Raw genomic sequence first — 16345 nt, forward strand, 5'->3', positions numbered from 1 at the left:
AAAAGATTTTAAAAAAATGTAAAAAATATATATATTCCTTTTTTTTTTTTCTAAATGGGGCAGACTTGATGGACCCTTGGTTCTTTTTCGGCATCACTTTTCTTAAATATCAGCCCGTGTGTATCAGAGAGAACGGTGCTAAACACAGTCACGTCGTGGGCTCTGGGAACAAAAGACCTGAGAAAACAATGACTCTTTCGGGGTAAACACTACACTATCACATGCCGATGTTACAGAACTGCATCCAGGCATTAGGATTTGTTTTACCTTCCGTCATGAAGGGAATAAGGGGAAAACATGATACAATCCCCCTCTCAGGAAGTATGGTCCTGTGTACACAGGCTTGTCTTTATTCATTATGGATGTCTGTACTTCCTCCTTCGTTCTCCTAGTGGATATGAACAGCAGATGTCCTCCTCACCCCTCCTTCCTCCATAGTAATGACTAAAATGAAAGTGAAAATAACACACAATCCTTGAACTTCACACTACGCCCAAATCCCAAAAAATGTCCGCCGTTAAGGTGTTGTTCCTGATCCTTCTATGGCAGACGTGTGAGTAGAATCTTTATTAGAACAGGGAACCTTTATATATTGAGTTTTCTATGGGTAGGGATCACATGTCGTGTATTGCTGTCTTCTGTAGAGATTGCTGTGTGTTGGGCCTCCTCTATTCAAACTAATGCTAATCATCAAATTTCAATTGCTGGCTGTTAAATATCTATATAAATACAGATATATATAAAGGATAGATACTGTAAAGGTCGGCATCAGGTGCATTGTACGGGTTCATGTGCTGTAGAATAAATACAATGAGTTAGTATGACAAGTATGATTCATTTGAATTGCCCCGGGTTATCTGTTACATCAGCGACTGCTGTAGTACATTGTACTTGAAAACAGGTTTCCCGGCTTTTCAGGTTCTGCAGAGCCAGAAGGACATGACCTGCCGTTCACGACATGTTGGGAGTTGTAATCCCTCTGCAGTTTTTGGAAGTAGTCCTGTGTTTTTTAAACTTTTTCCAAAGTGCAACCAAGGGCTCCTCCAACGGTGTTCACACAGGCTTTGATTTCATTATCTGATCCACGTGCCATGCCATCAAAATGATCAGATCAGCAAACAATCCATAAATTCAACCCATAATGTCAACCCAATTTGAAAGTGTTACGAAACCCAAGAGCCTGCAGTCACTATATCTGGTCTTCCACTGTACACAGAACATAGAAATGCAATTACTTAAGGCTGGGTTCACATCTCTGTGCAGAGCGGCTCACAGCAGGGGTCCGGTGCGTCCTTGTTCAGCGTTTCAGGTCCGATTTCAGTCCAAGTTTTTGGCAGAAACTCGCATCCAATTCGCAATAGTGTGAACGCAGCCTTAGTCAGGGCTTTGTGCAGGAACTCACCCCTTCTGAGTTCCCACTTGCACACCTCCCAACTTTTTGAGATGAGAACGAGAGACACCTATTAGCAAAAGAATGTAGGCATAGGACACACCCCCTGCCACGCCCCCTTAAAGGAGAATTATACAAAACTGGTTAATTAAACCCGCAGGTGCTTTTTTTTTTACCACTACTATTCCTTTATATTGGCTTTTAAAATTTACAAATGCAACCATTTCGAAATTGGATGAAAGGTTTAGCGCTGGGAAAACACTTTTTAGAGAGAAAAAAAATGCATTTTATATACAACTATATAGATCAGACCAAAATGAGGGACAAATGAGGAGGAAAGAGGGACAGAGGGACTTTGTTCCAAATCAGGGACAGTCCCTCGAAATCAGGGACAGTTGGGAGTTATGCCCTTGTCTCTGCTCCCTACCCACCTGCGAGCAATGTCCCTTGGTTCCACCCACTACCCACCTCCCAGTACCGCCCCTTTTAGAAAATACAGAACCAAGTATCAATTTGTTGTGCTAAATAATTTGTATGGAATTTGTTAACTCTTTCACGCCTAAGGGTAAAACAAATCTAAATGTCTAAGCCCAATTTTGTCATTTTGACATGTGTTAGTAAAACTGTACATATCATCACAACTACATTGCGCATCCAGGTGGATTATACTGTGTTTTTTTCCAGGACAAATTGGGCTTTCATTTGGTGGTAAATGGTAAAGAATAACTCCTTATTCTTTTTTTTTATCAAAGGAAAACTGTCCCTAAATAGTAAAATATATATATATATATATATTTTAAATTTAACTGTAGGGCTGCAACTAACGATTATTTTCATAATCGATTAGTTGGCCGATTATTGTTTCGATTAATCGATTAATCGGTTAATAACCTTAAAATAAAGTGTGGTGTATAATTTAGTTAATATGTAAAGTTTAAAAAAGGCAATTTATTCCTAAATATCTTTTATATGCAGGGGTAAATATAAATAACCAACTATATGGTTAGGGAGTAAAATCTTTAATCCTCTCTGAGAATAACAGACAGAAGAGATATACTCTATATACTATTAGAGGTTGAATCTGGTAAATATCATCAGACTCAGATCAATTTTTTTTATTTAAAGAAAAAAAAAAAATCTAGACTGTTTTGCAGATTTTCAAACAGAACTGTAATATTACGTGCTTTTCTGCAGCTTCTCCATTGAAGTATATTGAACCAAAAAAGCACCGTTTTGCATTGAAAAAGGTCCTCGACCCTTTCCAAATACATAGAAGCTGAAAAAGCATAGATGTGAATGTTAAATGAACTGTAGTGCATTTCCGCAAAAAACACCAAAAAACACATAGGTGGGAACCAGGCCTAAAACATTTAGTAACATAATGGAGTTAAAAAAAAAAAAAATACCCCTTAGTTTTTTTTACTTTGCAACAGTGAAAGTAATATTTACAGTAGAGATTATTTGCTCTTTTTGTACTATATAGGGCTAATTTTAGCTTTTTTAACCCCATTATGTTACTAGCCGATTAATCGATTACTATTTTCATAATCGATTAATTTCATAATCGATTAGTTGTCGATTAATCGATTAGTTGTTTCGGCCCTATTTAACTGTATATTTCTTGCTACTACCATAACCTACCACCAATGAATAACCCAATACAAATTCTCCTGCTCCTGAAGATCGCAGCGATACCCCATATATGTATATTAGTTGTTGTTTGTACCCATAGTACAACCCAGAAACAATAGTGCACATTTTGCTTTTTTAAATCCTACCTAAAAAACAATGACACTAGGGGGGTTATTTACTAAAGCTAAAGAGAGCAAAATTAGTCATAGTCACTGATGAGGCTGCTCTGATAGACAGCACTGATGAGGCTGCACTGATGAGGCGACACTGGTGGGCACTGATGAGGCGGCACTGATGGACATTGATAAGCTGCACTGATGGGCACTGATGATGCGTCATTGATAGGTGGAACTAATGAGGCTGCACTAATGGGCACTGATGAGGCTGCACTGATGAGGCGGCACTGATGGACATTGATAAGCTGCACTGATGGGCACTGATAATGCGCCCCATTGATAGGTGGCACTGATGGGTTCTTGGAGAACTGGACCAACTTCTCAGTCGGTCAACAGTTCTATAGAAGGGACGGACTGCACCTAAACGAGGAGGGTGCAGATCTGCTGGGAGTGAAGATGGCTGAAAAGTTAGAGGGGTTTTACCACTTCAGCCCCGCTCACTGTATATATACGTCATTTTTTTGAAGATGGATATCTCGGTAACGGCAGCAGCTGCTGCCACAACCGAGATATCCATCTTTACAGTGAGCGATTCTGTACACGATAATGGTGGTCTCTGCGGCGGGTTCGCCGCGAGATCACCGTTATCGGCGGCGGGAGAGGTGCCACCCCCCCTCCCGCCGCTCTCCCGCACCCTCCGCCGCTTACCGGAGCCGTCGGTAGCGGCGGAGGCGATCGGGTCCTTTCCCTGCTGAGGTATGGAGACAAGTGAGGCCAAGATGGCGCCTACCCGTCTCCATACCATGTGACGGCCGGAGCGACGTCATTACGACGGCTCCGCCCACTCTCTTAAAGGCACAAATTTTTTTAGTGTCATTTTTTTTTTTTTTTTGCATTTTAGTCTAAATATGAGATCTGAGGACTTTTTGACCCAAGATCTCATATTTAAGAGGACCTGTCATGCTTTTTTCTATTACAAGGGATGTTTACATTCCTTGTAATAGGAATAAAAGTGATCCAAATTTTTTTTTTTTTAAAAACAGTGAAAAAATAAATAAAATAAAATAAATAATAAAAAAAAAAAAAAAATTTTTAAAGCGCCCTGTCCCGACGAGCTCGCACGCAGAAGCGAACGCATACGTGAGTAGCGCCCGCATATGAAAACGGTGGTCAAACCACACATGTGAGGTATCGCTGCGACCGGTAGAGTGAGAGCAATAATTCTAGCCCTAGACCTCCTCTGTAACGCAAAACATGCAATCTGTAGAATTTTTTAAACGTCGCCTATGGAGATTTTTAAGGGTAAAAGTTTGACGCTATTCCACGAGCGGGCGCAATTTTGAAGCGTGACATGTTGGGTATCAATTTACTTGGCGTAACATTATATTTCACAATATAAAAAAAAATTGGGCTAACTTTACTGTTGTCTTATTTTTTTTTTCAAAAAAGTGAATTTTTTCCAAAAAAAGTGCGCTTAGAAGACCGCTGCGCAAATACGGTGCAAAAAAAAGTATTGCAATGACCGCTATTGTATTCTCTAGGATGTTAGAAAAAAACAATATATAATGTTTGGGGGTTCTAAGTAATTTTCTAGCAAAAAAACCTGTTTTAAACTTGTAAACACCTAAAATCCAAAACGGGGCTAGTCTTGAAGTGGTTAAACTAGGCGACGGGGGGGGTTCAGAGATTGAGATAGTCAGCAATGAACATATTCCAGAGGGTAGTATTGGGGCATTAGTGGTAGGTTGACTAAAGCACATAAACCCGAGGTAAGTATAGTAGCAAGTCCTATTTGCAATCTCGGAACACCCAATAAGAGGACAGTATGCGACCGGTCTAAACGACATGGCATGTTCACTAATGCCAGGAGCCTGGCGGACAAGATGGGTGAACTAGAGATACTGTTGAAGGAGGAGGATTTAGATTTTGTGGGAATTTCAGAGACCTGGTTCAACAGCTCTCATGATTGGCTGGCAACCATTCAAGGGTATACCCTTTATCGTAGGGATAGAGAGGGTAAAAAAGGGGAGGGGTATGCCTATATATCAAGAATAATGTACGCGTGAATGTGAGAGATGACATCACTAAGGGAGCTAGGGAGGAGGTGGAATCCTTATGGGTAGAGCTCCAAAGGGAAGAAGCTAAGGGGAAAGTAATACACAGGAGTATGCTTTAGGCCCCCTAACCTGAGGGAAAAGGGGGAGACGGATTTAGGAAACAGCGATCACAGGTCAATTGGCTTCAGTATAAATCACACAAATAGGAAACACAAGGGGAACACAAAGAAACTGAATTTAAAAAGAGCCAACTTCCCTAAACTACGAACCTTGCTAGAAGATATACAGGTAAATTGGGATAAAATCTTAGAAACAAAGAACACGGAGGAGAGATGGGCTTGCTTTAAGGGCATATTAAATAAGGGCATTAGACAATGCATCCCATTGGGAAATAAATTTAAAAGAGCGAACAAAAGTCCTTAACTCCAATGTAAAAATGCTTATAAAAGCAAAGGAGAAGGCCTTCAAAAAATACAAGGCTGAGGGGTCATCATCAGCATTCAGACTTTACAAAGATTGCAACAAGATATGTAAGGGTGCAATTAGGGCGGCTAAGATACAACACAAAAGACACATTGCGTAGGAGAGCAAAAAAAATCCCCAAAAATTCTTTAAGTATATAAACAGTAAAAAAGGGAGAACAGACCATATTGGCCCCATAAAGAATGAGGAAGGACATCTGGTTACAAAGGATGGGGAGATGGCGAAGGTATTGAATTTATTCTTCTCCTCAGTCTTCATGAGGGAATTGTGGGGCTTCAATAACCAAAACTGCAGTGTTTGCCCTCATGACACGTCACAGGAAGCACCCTCATGGCTAACAGAGGACAGAATTAGAAATAGACTTGGGTAACTTAACATTAATAAATCATTGGGACCAGATGCTTGCACCCAAGGGTACTTAGGGAACTCAGTCAAGTAATTGCCAGACCATTGTTCCTAATTTTTACTGACAGTCTACTGACTGGAATGGTACCAGCTGATTGGAGAAAATCCAATGTAACACCAATATTTAGAAAAGGGCCAAAATACATCCCTGGGAATTACAGACCAGTTAGCCCAACATCAATAGTATGCAAGCTCTTGGAGGGGATGATAAGGGACTATATACAAGCTTTTAGTAATGAAAATGGTATCATTAGTAGTAATCAGCATGGATTCATGAAGAATCGTTCTTGCCAAACCAATCTATTAGCCTTCTATGAGGAGGTGAGCTGCCATCTAGATAATGGAAGGCCCATAGACGTGGTGTATCTGGATTTTACAAAAGCATTTGACACGGTTCCCCTTAAACTTATTTACTGTACAAAGTAAGGTTCGTTGACATGGACCATAGGGTGAGTACATGGATTGAAAAGTGGCTACAAGGGCGAGTTCAGAGGGTGGTGATAAATGGGGAGTACTCGGAATGGTCAGGGGTGGGTAGTGGGGTCCCCCAGGGTTCTGTGCTGGGACCAATCCTGTTTAACATGTTCATAAATGACCTGGAGGATGGGGTAAACAGCTCAATCTCTGTATTTGTGGACAATACTAAGCTAAGCAGGGCAATAACTTCTCCGCAGGATGTGGAAACCTTGCAAGAAGATCTGAACAAATTATTGGGGTGGGCAACTACATGGCAAATGAGATTTAATGTAGAAAAATGTAAAATAATGCATTTGGGTGGCAAAAATATGAATGCAATCTATACACTGGGGGGAGAACCTCTGGGGGAATCTAGGATGGAAAAGAACCTGGGGGTCCTAGTAGATGATAGGCTCAGCAATAGCATGTAATGCCAAGCTGCTGCTAAGAAAGCAAACAGAATATTGGCATGCATTAAAAAGGGGATTAATTCCAGAGATAAAACAATAATTCTCCCGCTCTACAAAACTCTGGTCCGGCCGTACCTGGATTATGCTGTCCAGTTCTGGGCACTAGTCCTCAGGAAGGATGTACAGTAGGTGACCGCGATATTGTGTCAATCTCGCCGCATTTCTCTGCGAGATTTGACACCTGCGAGCCCCGTCGCAGGAGCCAGCGCCGAGATGGCTCACTCATCGCGAAAGGAAAACTTTGTTTTCCTTTCGCGATGAGTTACAGGCAGTGCTGACAGCTGTCTGGTATGAATCCTGAGGCGGGAACACTGCGCCAAAGTTTAAATGAAAAAAACGGCGTGGGTTCCCCCCCCTCAGGGGCATACCAGGCCCTTAGGTCTGGTATGGATTGTAAGGGGAACCCCCTACGCCGAAAAATCGGTGTGGGGGTCCCCTCCAAAATCCATACCAGACCCTTATCCGAGCACGCAGCCCAGCCGGCCAGGAAAGGGGGTGGGGACGAGCGAGCGTCCCCCCCTCCTAAACCGTACCAGGCTGCATGCCCTCAACATGGGGGGGTGGGTGCCTTGGGGGAGGGGGGCGCCCTGCGGGGCCCCCCCACCCCAAAGCACCTTGTCCCCATGTTGATCCCCCCGCCCGCAGACCCCCACAACCAACGGCCAGGGTTGTCGGGAAGAGGCCCTTGTCCTCATCAACATGGGGACAAGGTTCTTTGGGGTGGGGGGCCCTGCAGGGCGCCCCCTGCCCCCAAGGCACCCACCCCCCCATGTCAAGGGCATGGGCTCAGGAGGGGGGGGGGCGCTCGCTCGTCCCCACCCCATTTCCTGGCCGGCCGGGCTGCGTGCTCGGATAAGGGTCTGGTATGGATTTTGGGGGGACCCCCACGCCGATTTTTCGGCATAGGGGGTTCCCCTTACAATCCATACCAGACCTAAGGGCCTGGTATGCCCCTGGGGGGGGACCCACGTCGTTTTTTTCATTTAAAATTTGGCGCAGTGTTCCCGCCTCAGGATTCATATCAGACAGCTGTCAGCACTGCCTGTCACTCATCGCGAAAGATGAGTGAGTCAGCGGGACATGCACAGTACCCTGTCGCCGAGAACCAGCGCGATGGTATTGCGCTGGAAACACAATCTCGCGGTCAGGTACTGTACTGGAAATGGAGCAAGTACAAAGAAGGGAAACCAAGCTAATAAAGGGTCTGGAGGATATTAGTTATGAGGAAAGGTTACGAGCACTGAACGTATTCTCTCTGGAGAAGAGACGCTTGAGAGGGAAAATTATTTCAATTTACAAATACCGTACTGGTGATCCCACAATAGGGATAAAACTTTTTCGCAGAAGGGAGTTTAACAAGACACGTGGCCATTCATTAAAATTAGAAGAAAAGAGGTTTAACCTTAAACTTCGTAGAGGGTTCTTTACTGTAAGAGTGGCAAGGATGTGGAATTCCCTTCCACAGGCGGTGGTCTCAGTGGGGAGCATTGATAGTTTCAATAAACTATTAGATAAGCACCTGAACAATTGCAACATACAGGGATATACAATGTAATACTGACATATAATCACACACATAAGTTGGACTTGATGGACTTGTGTCTTTTTTCAACCTCACCTACTAACTCAGTTTATCAGTGTAAATAATGTACTCACTGTGCCCTGTCAGACTTTCTGGTTATCCTCTCCTTTCCTCACACTGAAACAGCGTGTGAGGAAAGGAATACAGATAACCAGCAAGTCTGGTTACATGTGACCAGCTGCGATTGGACACAACTGATCACTTGGTAAAGGGCCACTGTGATTGGCCCTTTACCACGATCTGTGATCAGTTGTGTCCTTTGGACACAGCAGTCAAAAGAGCATGCCTGATGCACGCCCCAGGGGTGGGCGAGGCTCGCATGTGGGAAGACGTCCTCCCAGAACTGGAGAGCCGCGCTGTAGTCTGTCTTTCAGTTACAGCACAGTTGGGAAACGGTTAAGAATGACTGGTGCCCGAACATGCATTGCGTATGTTGTACCAATTCTGCCTTCGATTCCAAATCGCTAGAGGTGAACGAGGCCTTATCCCTCAATAGTTGATTGTTTCTTGGGTAATTTTAACCATTAAAATACACTCCCGTGAGATACATCTCATGAGACTAATATCTTGAAGGAAGTCTGTGCTCGTGGAAAAATGTTGGTTTCGATTTCTGGCTTACTTCTTCTTTATGGTTTCTGTTTTGAGTCAGAGTGAAAGTGTAACCAAAGGCAAAACTTTTGTTTTAGTTTTGGATAGAGAGGGATTAGCACCCCTGCCAGGCTTTTATTGCTGTCTGTGTCCCCATTAGGGAGATTCACCCTCTCTATTTGTCCTGAGAAGGTGGCTACGTTCCTACATACAGTGGGACCATGAAGAATGAACATTTCCACTTTCTAACTGGACGTCAGGGGGGTTTATATGAGATTTATGAGTTAAGAATACATGCCACACACCAAAAATTAATGATCTATATTTTATTCTTTTCACGGACTCTCCCGTGTATGGCCAGAGAAAAATCGAATGCAGTGCAATAGGCACTGAATTCGATTCATTGGAGGACAGGTGAGACATCCAGATTCTATTCCATAAGGCCAGGTTCACATCTATGTAGTTTGCGTTTCATCTGTTTCTGCAGTGCTTTTTGCGGTGCATTTGTACATGAATTTTGATGTGTTTTTTTATGCGTTTTTATGCTTGGTGCCCACGCTATAGCTGAAAGATGGTTACAGCGCAGGCTTAAAATGCCGGGAGGGTGTCCATAGATGTCCTCCCATGCTCATGCTCCCCTTGGGACTCGGCTGATCACAAATCATAATAAAGGGCCAGTCCCGGCCCTTTACCACGTGATCAGCTGTCAGCCAATGACAGCTGATCACATGATGTACACAGAAGCCGGTTATTGGCTTTTTTTTTTCCTCACAATGACAGCATGAAGATAAAAAAATGAAACTGATTACTGACTTCTGTAAGAGGGATATCGGTCCCACGCAGTGCCCATCAGTGCCACCTATCAGTGCAACCTATCAGTTCCCTTCAGTGCCGCCTATCAGTGCCCTTCAGTGCCGCCTATCAGTGGTCTTTTTTGTTTGTCTAGCAAAAAAAAACAAACCTAGTGGTGATTAATCACTTAATTCGCTTGTATACCCGCAATACTAGCTCATTATGAAATACTTACCTTGGAACGAAGTTCCCGTGCCGACTCCCGGTCACCACTGAGGCAGCTGACATTTTCCCCTCGGCGTGTCTTCCAGGTTTGGGGCTCCAGCACTTTGAGTGGCCGGAGCCGCAATGATGTCACTCCCGCGCATGCATGCGGGAGTCTAATTTCTGGCAAGGAGCTCCGATTTTCCAGCAGCATCCGCCGTACCTTCAGAGCGCATGCGCTGCTGACGTTAGTGGCTGCCTGAAGGGTGAATATCTCCTAAACCGTATAGGTTTAGGAGATATTATATTTACCTACAGGTAAGTCTTATTATAGGCTCACCTGTAGGTAATAATGTGCTAAACTGGTATACAACCACTTTAAGGACCGGAAGGATTTGCCCCTTTAATGACCAGGCCATTTTTTGTGATACAGGACTGCGTCGCTTTATAACTGTCAATTGTGCGGTCGTGCGACGTTGTACGCAAACAAAATTGATGTCCTTTTTTTCCCACAAATAGAGCTTTCTTTTGGTGGTATTTGATCATCTCTGCGTTTTTTATTTTTTGAGTGCTATAAACAAAAAAAGACAGACAATTTTGAAAAAAACACAATATTTTTTACTTTTTGCTATAATAAATATCCAAAAAAAAAAATTTTTAAAAAAAGAATTAATTCCTCAGTTTTGGCCAATATGTATTCCTATACATATTTTTGGTAAAAAAGCAAAAAAACAATGCAATAAGCACAAAGGTTATAGCATCTACAAAATAGGGGATAGATTTATGGCATTTTTATTATTAATTTTTTTTTTTTTTACTAGTAATGTCGGCGATTTGCGATTTTTAGCAGGACTACGACATTGTGGCGGACAGATTGGACACTTTTTTGGGACCATTGACATTTATACAGCAATCAGAGGTAAAAACAGCCACTAGTTACTGTATAAATGTCACTGGCAGGAAAGGGGTTAACACTAGGGGGCGATCAAGGGGTTAAATGTGTTCCCTAGGGAGGTGTTTCTAACTGTGGGGTTTGAGTGGGGGAAGAGACCGATCGCTGTTTCTAATTACGAGGAACAGCAGATCTGTCTCTCCTTTCCTGACAGAATGGAGATCTGTTTGTTTACATTGACGGATCTTCGTTCTGTCTCTCTCAAGAGCGATCACGGGTGCCCTTCAGACATCGTGGCTGCCGGCCACCCGCATCGGCTCCGGCGTCGCGTCGCGCCGCGGGCATGCGTGCCCCCTAGAGCTCTTAAAGCTGCTGACATACCATGATGGTGATTTGCGCAGGGTTGCTAACCTGCCGCAGTATAACTGCGGCGGCTGGACCTTAAGGGGTTAAATACCACCAAAAGAAACCTCTATTTGTGTGAAAAAATTATAAAAGTGTCCTTTGGGTACAATGTTGCATGACTGCGCAATTGTCATTCAAAGTGCGACAGAGCTGAAAGCTGAAAATTGGCCTGGGCAGGAAGGGGGTAAAAGTGCCCAGTAGGCAAGTGGTTAAAGGGGAGGTGTACAGATTAAAAGCAAAACACATCAAAAATGTATTAAAAACACACTACATGCATTTCCGCAACGTGTCCATTGAACCACAAACCCACCTAACCCTTTCCAAAAATGTAGCAGCTGAAAAAACACATAGATGTGAACATAGGAAACCATGTTAAATGGACAGTAGTGTGTTTCTGCAAAACACAAAATGCACAAAAAAAACGCATAGGTGTGAACTGAGCCTGAAGGAGAACCTGTCACCAAAAATCATTACATAGAAGATGTTTGACCCCTATGTGATAAAAAAAAAAAAAAAATGGTATACATTATAAAAAATGTTCCACCCAAACACTTAAAATCCCCCCTAAAAAGTGTTGGAGAGCCCCCCACCTCCACATACAGTCATGTACAAATGTAAATGGGGGTCTTTTTCTACGTACAAAAACATTGATTGTGCTACACATGTTACACATCGCTGCGCATGCCGGAGTGACAGCAATAATTCTAGCACCAGAGTTCCCCTGTAACTCTAAACTGATGACCTGTAGGGGCTGTTAAAACGTCGCCTGTGGAAAATATAGGGTACTATATTTAGTCGCTGTTTCATGGGCACACGCAACTTTAAAGCTTGTCATGTCGGGTATAGATTTTCTCGGCGCAACCTCATCTTTTATATTCTATCCAAAAAAAATCGATTGCTTTTGTGTGCCCTAAAATTAATTTCAAACCACTGTGCTAATATCGTGTAACATAAAAAAAAATGTAACTAACGTTATTTTATTCTCTGGGGTGTCTGCTTTCAGAAACTATAAAGTGGTTTGGTGTTTTATGTAATCTTCAGGCCAATTTTTTTTTTTTTTTAATTGTGCAAAAAAAGAAATAAATGCAAAAACAGCTTTGACAGCGAAAGGGTTAATACATGTTTACCGGTCATGCTGATCTCTTGTTCCTCTGCATGAGAAAAGAGGAAACAGAGAACAGCAGACAGTGGTAACATTGTGATTACATTGTGGTTCGCTGTTGTGGTCACCATTACTGGTCATTCATGGAGATGACACAGTCACAAATTATTATTCTTTCCAGGATTCAAAGCTGCAGCTGGAATTTATCACAGAGCATGCAGAATAATTATAAACAGGAAGCGTTTGTTACAGAAACTTTTCCTGTTTCCCTGTGATGGCCGTGACTGGCTATGCACAGCAATCATATAATTGGTAGCTGGACAGAGTGTTCTAGGGCAGTGGTCTCCTAACTGCAGCCCAGTGGCTGGAAGCGACCCTTTGCTTGCCTTTATTCAGCCTTTGAGGCACTATTACATTCACTGACACCAACAAGGGGGCATAATTCCTCTCACTGACACAAAGAGGGGGCACTATCCCTCCCATTGACACCAATAATGAGGCACTTTTCCTCCCAGACACCAACCAAAGAAGCACAGCTTTTCCCACTGACACCAACAATGGGGCACAATTCCTGCCACTGGCACCAACAATGGGGCACTATTCCTGCCACTGGCACCAACAATGGGGCACTATTCCTCCCACTGGCACCAACAATGGGGCACTATTCCTCCCACTGGCACCAACAATGGGGCACTACTTTTCCTACTGACTCCAGCAATGGGGCACTGTTCCTGCCACTGACACCAACGATAGGGCACTATTCATCCCACTGGCATCAACAATTGGACACTGTTTCTTCACTGATACCAGCAATGGGGCGCTATTCCTCCCACTGACACCAATGTAGGGGGGGAAACTCCTCCCACTGGCACCAGCAATGGGGCACTATTCCTCCCACTGACACCAGCAATGGGGCACTATTCCTCCCACTGACACCAATGATGGGGCACTATTCATTCCACTGGCACCAACAATTGGACACTATTTCTCCCACTGATACCAGCAATGGGGCGCTATCCCTCCCACTGACACCAATGAAGGGGGGCAACTCCTCCCACTGACACCAGCAATGGGGCACTATTCCTCCCACTGACACCAGCAATGGGGCACTATTCCTCCCACTGACAGCAACGATGCGGCACTATTCCTCCCACTGACACCAACGATGGGGCACTATTCCTCACACGTACACCAATGAAGGGAGACAACTCCTCCCACTGTCACCAACAAAGGGGCACAATTCTTGCACATGACACCAATGTTGGAATGGCATTATTCCTCCCACTGATGCCAAAGACAAGGCATGGTTCACCCCTACTGACACAAATCTGACCCCCCCTCAAAGTCTGAAAAACAGTAAACTGGCCCTTTGTTTAGAAAATTTGCAGACCCCTGGTCTAGTTTATAAAAAACGATGTACTGTATCTCTTCTATTGAAACTGGATGTAAATTTGTTTTGCACAAATGGGGCAATGTTGAATATTCTCTGGCTATATTCTCTGCAATTCGAAAGCGTAAATGCAGAAAATATTGTATTATGGCCACTAGATGTTGAATATCAAGGGAAATAATTTTGCTTTTCAGTACCATCTGATGGCCATAATGCAGTGTTCTCCTGGTTTACACCTTCGAATTACAGCAAACATTTGATTTTACACTATTTGCCCAGAATTAATTTCCATGCAGCTTATGGGAATTATTTATAAATACACCCCTTAGCCTCGGTCCTGTCTCAAATTTGGACAGGTGAAAGTCTTGTGCCCAAACCTAGCGCATAATAAAAGAAAATGGCCTGCCATAACATTTCTATTAACATGACATGGTGGGGACTCTGTAAGCTTCTGCCAATGTTGCTCCTATCTTCTTGAAGATGTAAGGATTCTGTGTGCTTATTTCATAGAGAGAAAAGGATGGGCCCACTCCGCACAGTTGGTGGTGTTCCTCTTCTTTGTGATTCTGATGGCGCCATCATTGGCTCTTCAACGGGCAAAGTGCCTGAGTGCCTTTTTCACTACCATTATCTCCTAATTATGTACTGTTTTAAAAAAAAAAAAATCTCCATGGATGAGATTGTAAAAATGGGAAGCAAAAATGTGTTTGCCTCTTTCACATTGTGATTCTGAAACTACACGTAGTTTCGCTGTGAATTTTCTTGTGTGTGCTTTTTTATGTGTTGTGGTGTTTACAGGTGCTTTTACTTGTTTCTTGTTTTTTCATTTCCGTCACACAGAATGTCTTCAAAGAATGCCATTTTTTGTGCTTTTGGAAGAATACAGTGCCTTTAAAAAGTATTCATACCCCTTGAAATTTTCCACATTTTGTCATGTTACAACCAAAAACATAAATGTATTTTATTGGGATTTTATGTGATAGACCGACACAAAGTGGCACATAATTGTGAAGTGGAAGGAAAATGATAAATGGTTTTCAAAATTGTTTACAAATATCAGAAAAATGTTGCTCATTCTTCTTTGCAAAATAGCTCAAGCTCTGTCAGATTGGATGCAGAGCATCTGTGAACAGCAATTTTCATTCTAACACATGAATATGCTTTGATCTAAACCATTCCATTGTAGCCCTGGCTGTATGTTTAGTGTTCTTGTCCAGCTGAAGGTTGCCCTGTATTTGGCTCCATCCATCTTTCCTAACCAGCTTTCCTGTCCCTGTCCCACAACATGATGCTGCCACCACCATGTTTCACAGTGGGGATGATGTTTTCGGTGTGATAATCAGTGTTAGTTTTCCACCACACAAATCGTTTTGCTTTTAGGCCAAAAAGTGAAGTTTTGGTCTCATCTGACCAGAGCACCTGCTTCCATATGTTTGCTGTGTTCCCCACATGCCTTCTCACAAACATCAAACGGGACTTCTTATGGCTTTCTTTCAACAATGGCTTTCTTCTTGCCACCTTTCCATAAAGGTCAGATTTGTGGAGAACACGACTAATAGTTGTCCTGTGGACAGATTCTCCCACCTGAGCTGTGAATCTCTGCAGCTCCTCCAGAGTCACCATGGGCCTCTTGGCAGCTTTTCTGATTAATTCTCTCCTTGCCTGGCCTGTCAGTTTAGGTGGACGGCCATGTCTTGGTAGGTTTGCAGTTGTGCCATACTCTTTCCATTTTCAGATGATGGATTGAACAGTGCTCCGTGAGATGTTCAAAGCATGGGATACTTTTTGATAACCTAACCGTGCTTTAAACTTCACAATTCCTGCCACTAATACCAGTGATGGGGCACTATTTTTGCTTTTGACTACAGGCACTATGTAATTTTTTTACTCCCACTGCCGCTGGGGCATTTTCGACTTCCACTGACTACTCCAGCCCCCCTAAAGTCTGAAGGATAGTTAACTAGCCCTTTGTTTGGAAAGTTTGGAGACCCCTGCTCTAATGCATTCCATCATGATTCTTATGTCAACTACACAAGCCCTGAAGAAGGGGGATGCCCTTCCCTTGAAACTCATTGGCTGCATTTATTGGTCTTAGCCAATAAGCATTTCAAAAAGACCCTAAAGTGATTGGAACTTTTGTACTAGGTGCTCTGTCCTCAGTACTAATCCAATAATTTATCATCTACTGAAGGATCCTTTTGTTGCGATTAGGGATGAGCCCGATGTTTGAGATGAACGTAAGTTCGACTCGTACATCGGGTGATCACCCGTTCGCCAAACAGAGAACATTATGGGGCATTTGCGGCAAAGTCGAGAATGCCCGATAATGCTCCTGAAAAAACGACCGTTTTTAAAACTTTTTTTTGCATTGATTCATGTCC

At 43.1% G+C, this 16345-nt stretch overlaps 1 protein-coding gene across 1 annotated transcript in view; it reads left to right on the forward strand.

Moving 5' to 3' along the window:
- Positions 1-445: 445 nt before the first annotated feature.
- LOC141147976 (uncharacterized) overlaps positions 446-16345 on the forward strand; it is a 488999-nt gene continuing 473099 nt past the window's right edge. The window contains exon 1 of the mRNA XM_073635132.1: positions 446-553. Within this exon, the coding sequence (XP_073491233.1) occupies positions 508-553 (46 nt within the window). The 5' untranslated portion in view covers positions 446-507. The remainder of the gene's footprint in view (positions 554-16345) is intronic.

Source organism: Aquarana catesbeiana, linkage group LG06 (genome assembly GCF_042186555.1).
Source record: "Aquarana catesbeiana isolate 2022-GZ linkage group LG06, ASM4218655v1, whole genome shotgun sequence".
Taxonomy (NCBI): domain Eukaryota; kingdom Metazoa; phylum Chordata; class Amphibia; order Anura; family Ranidae; genus Aquarana; species Aquarana catesbeiana.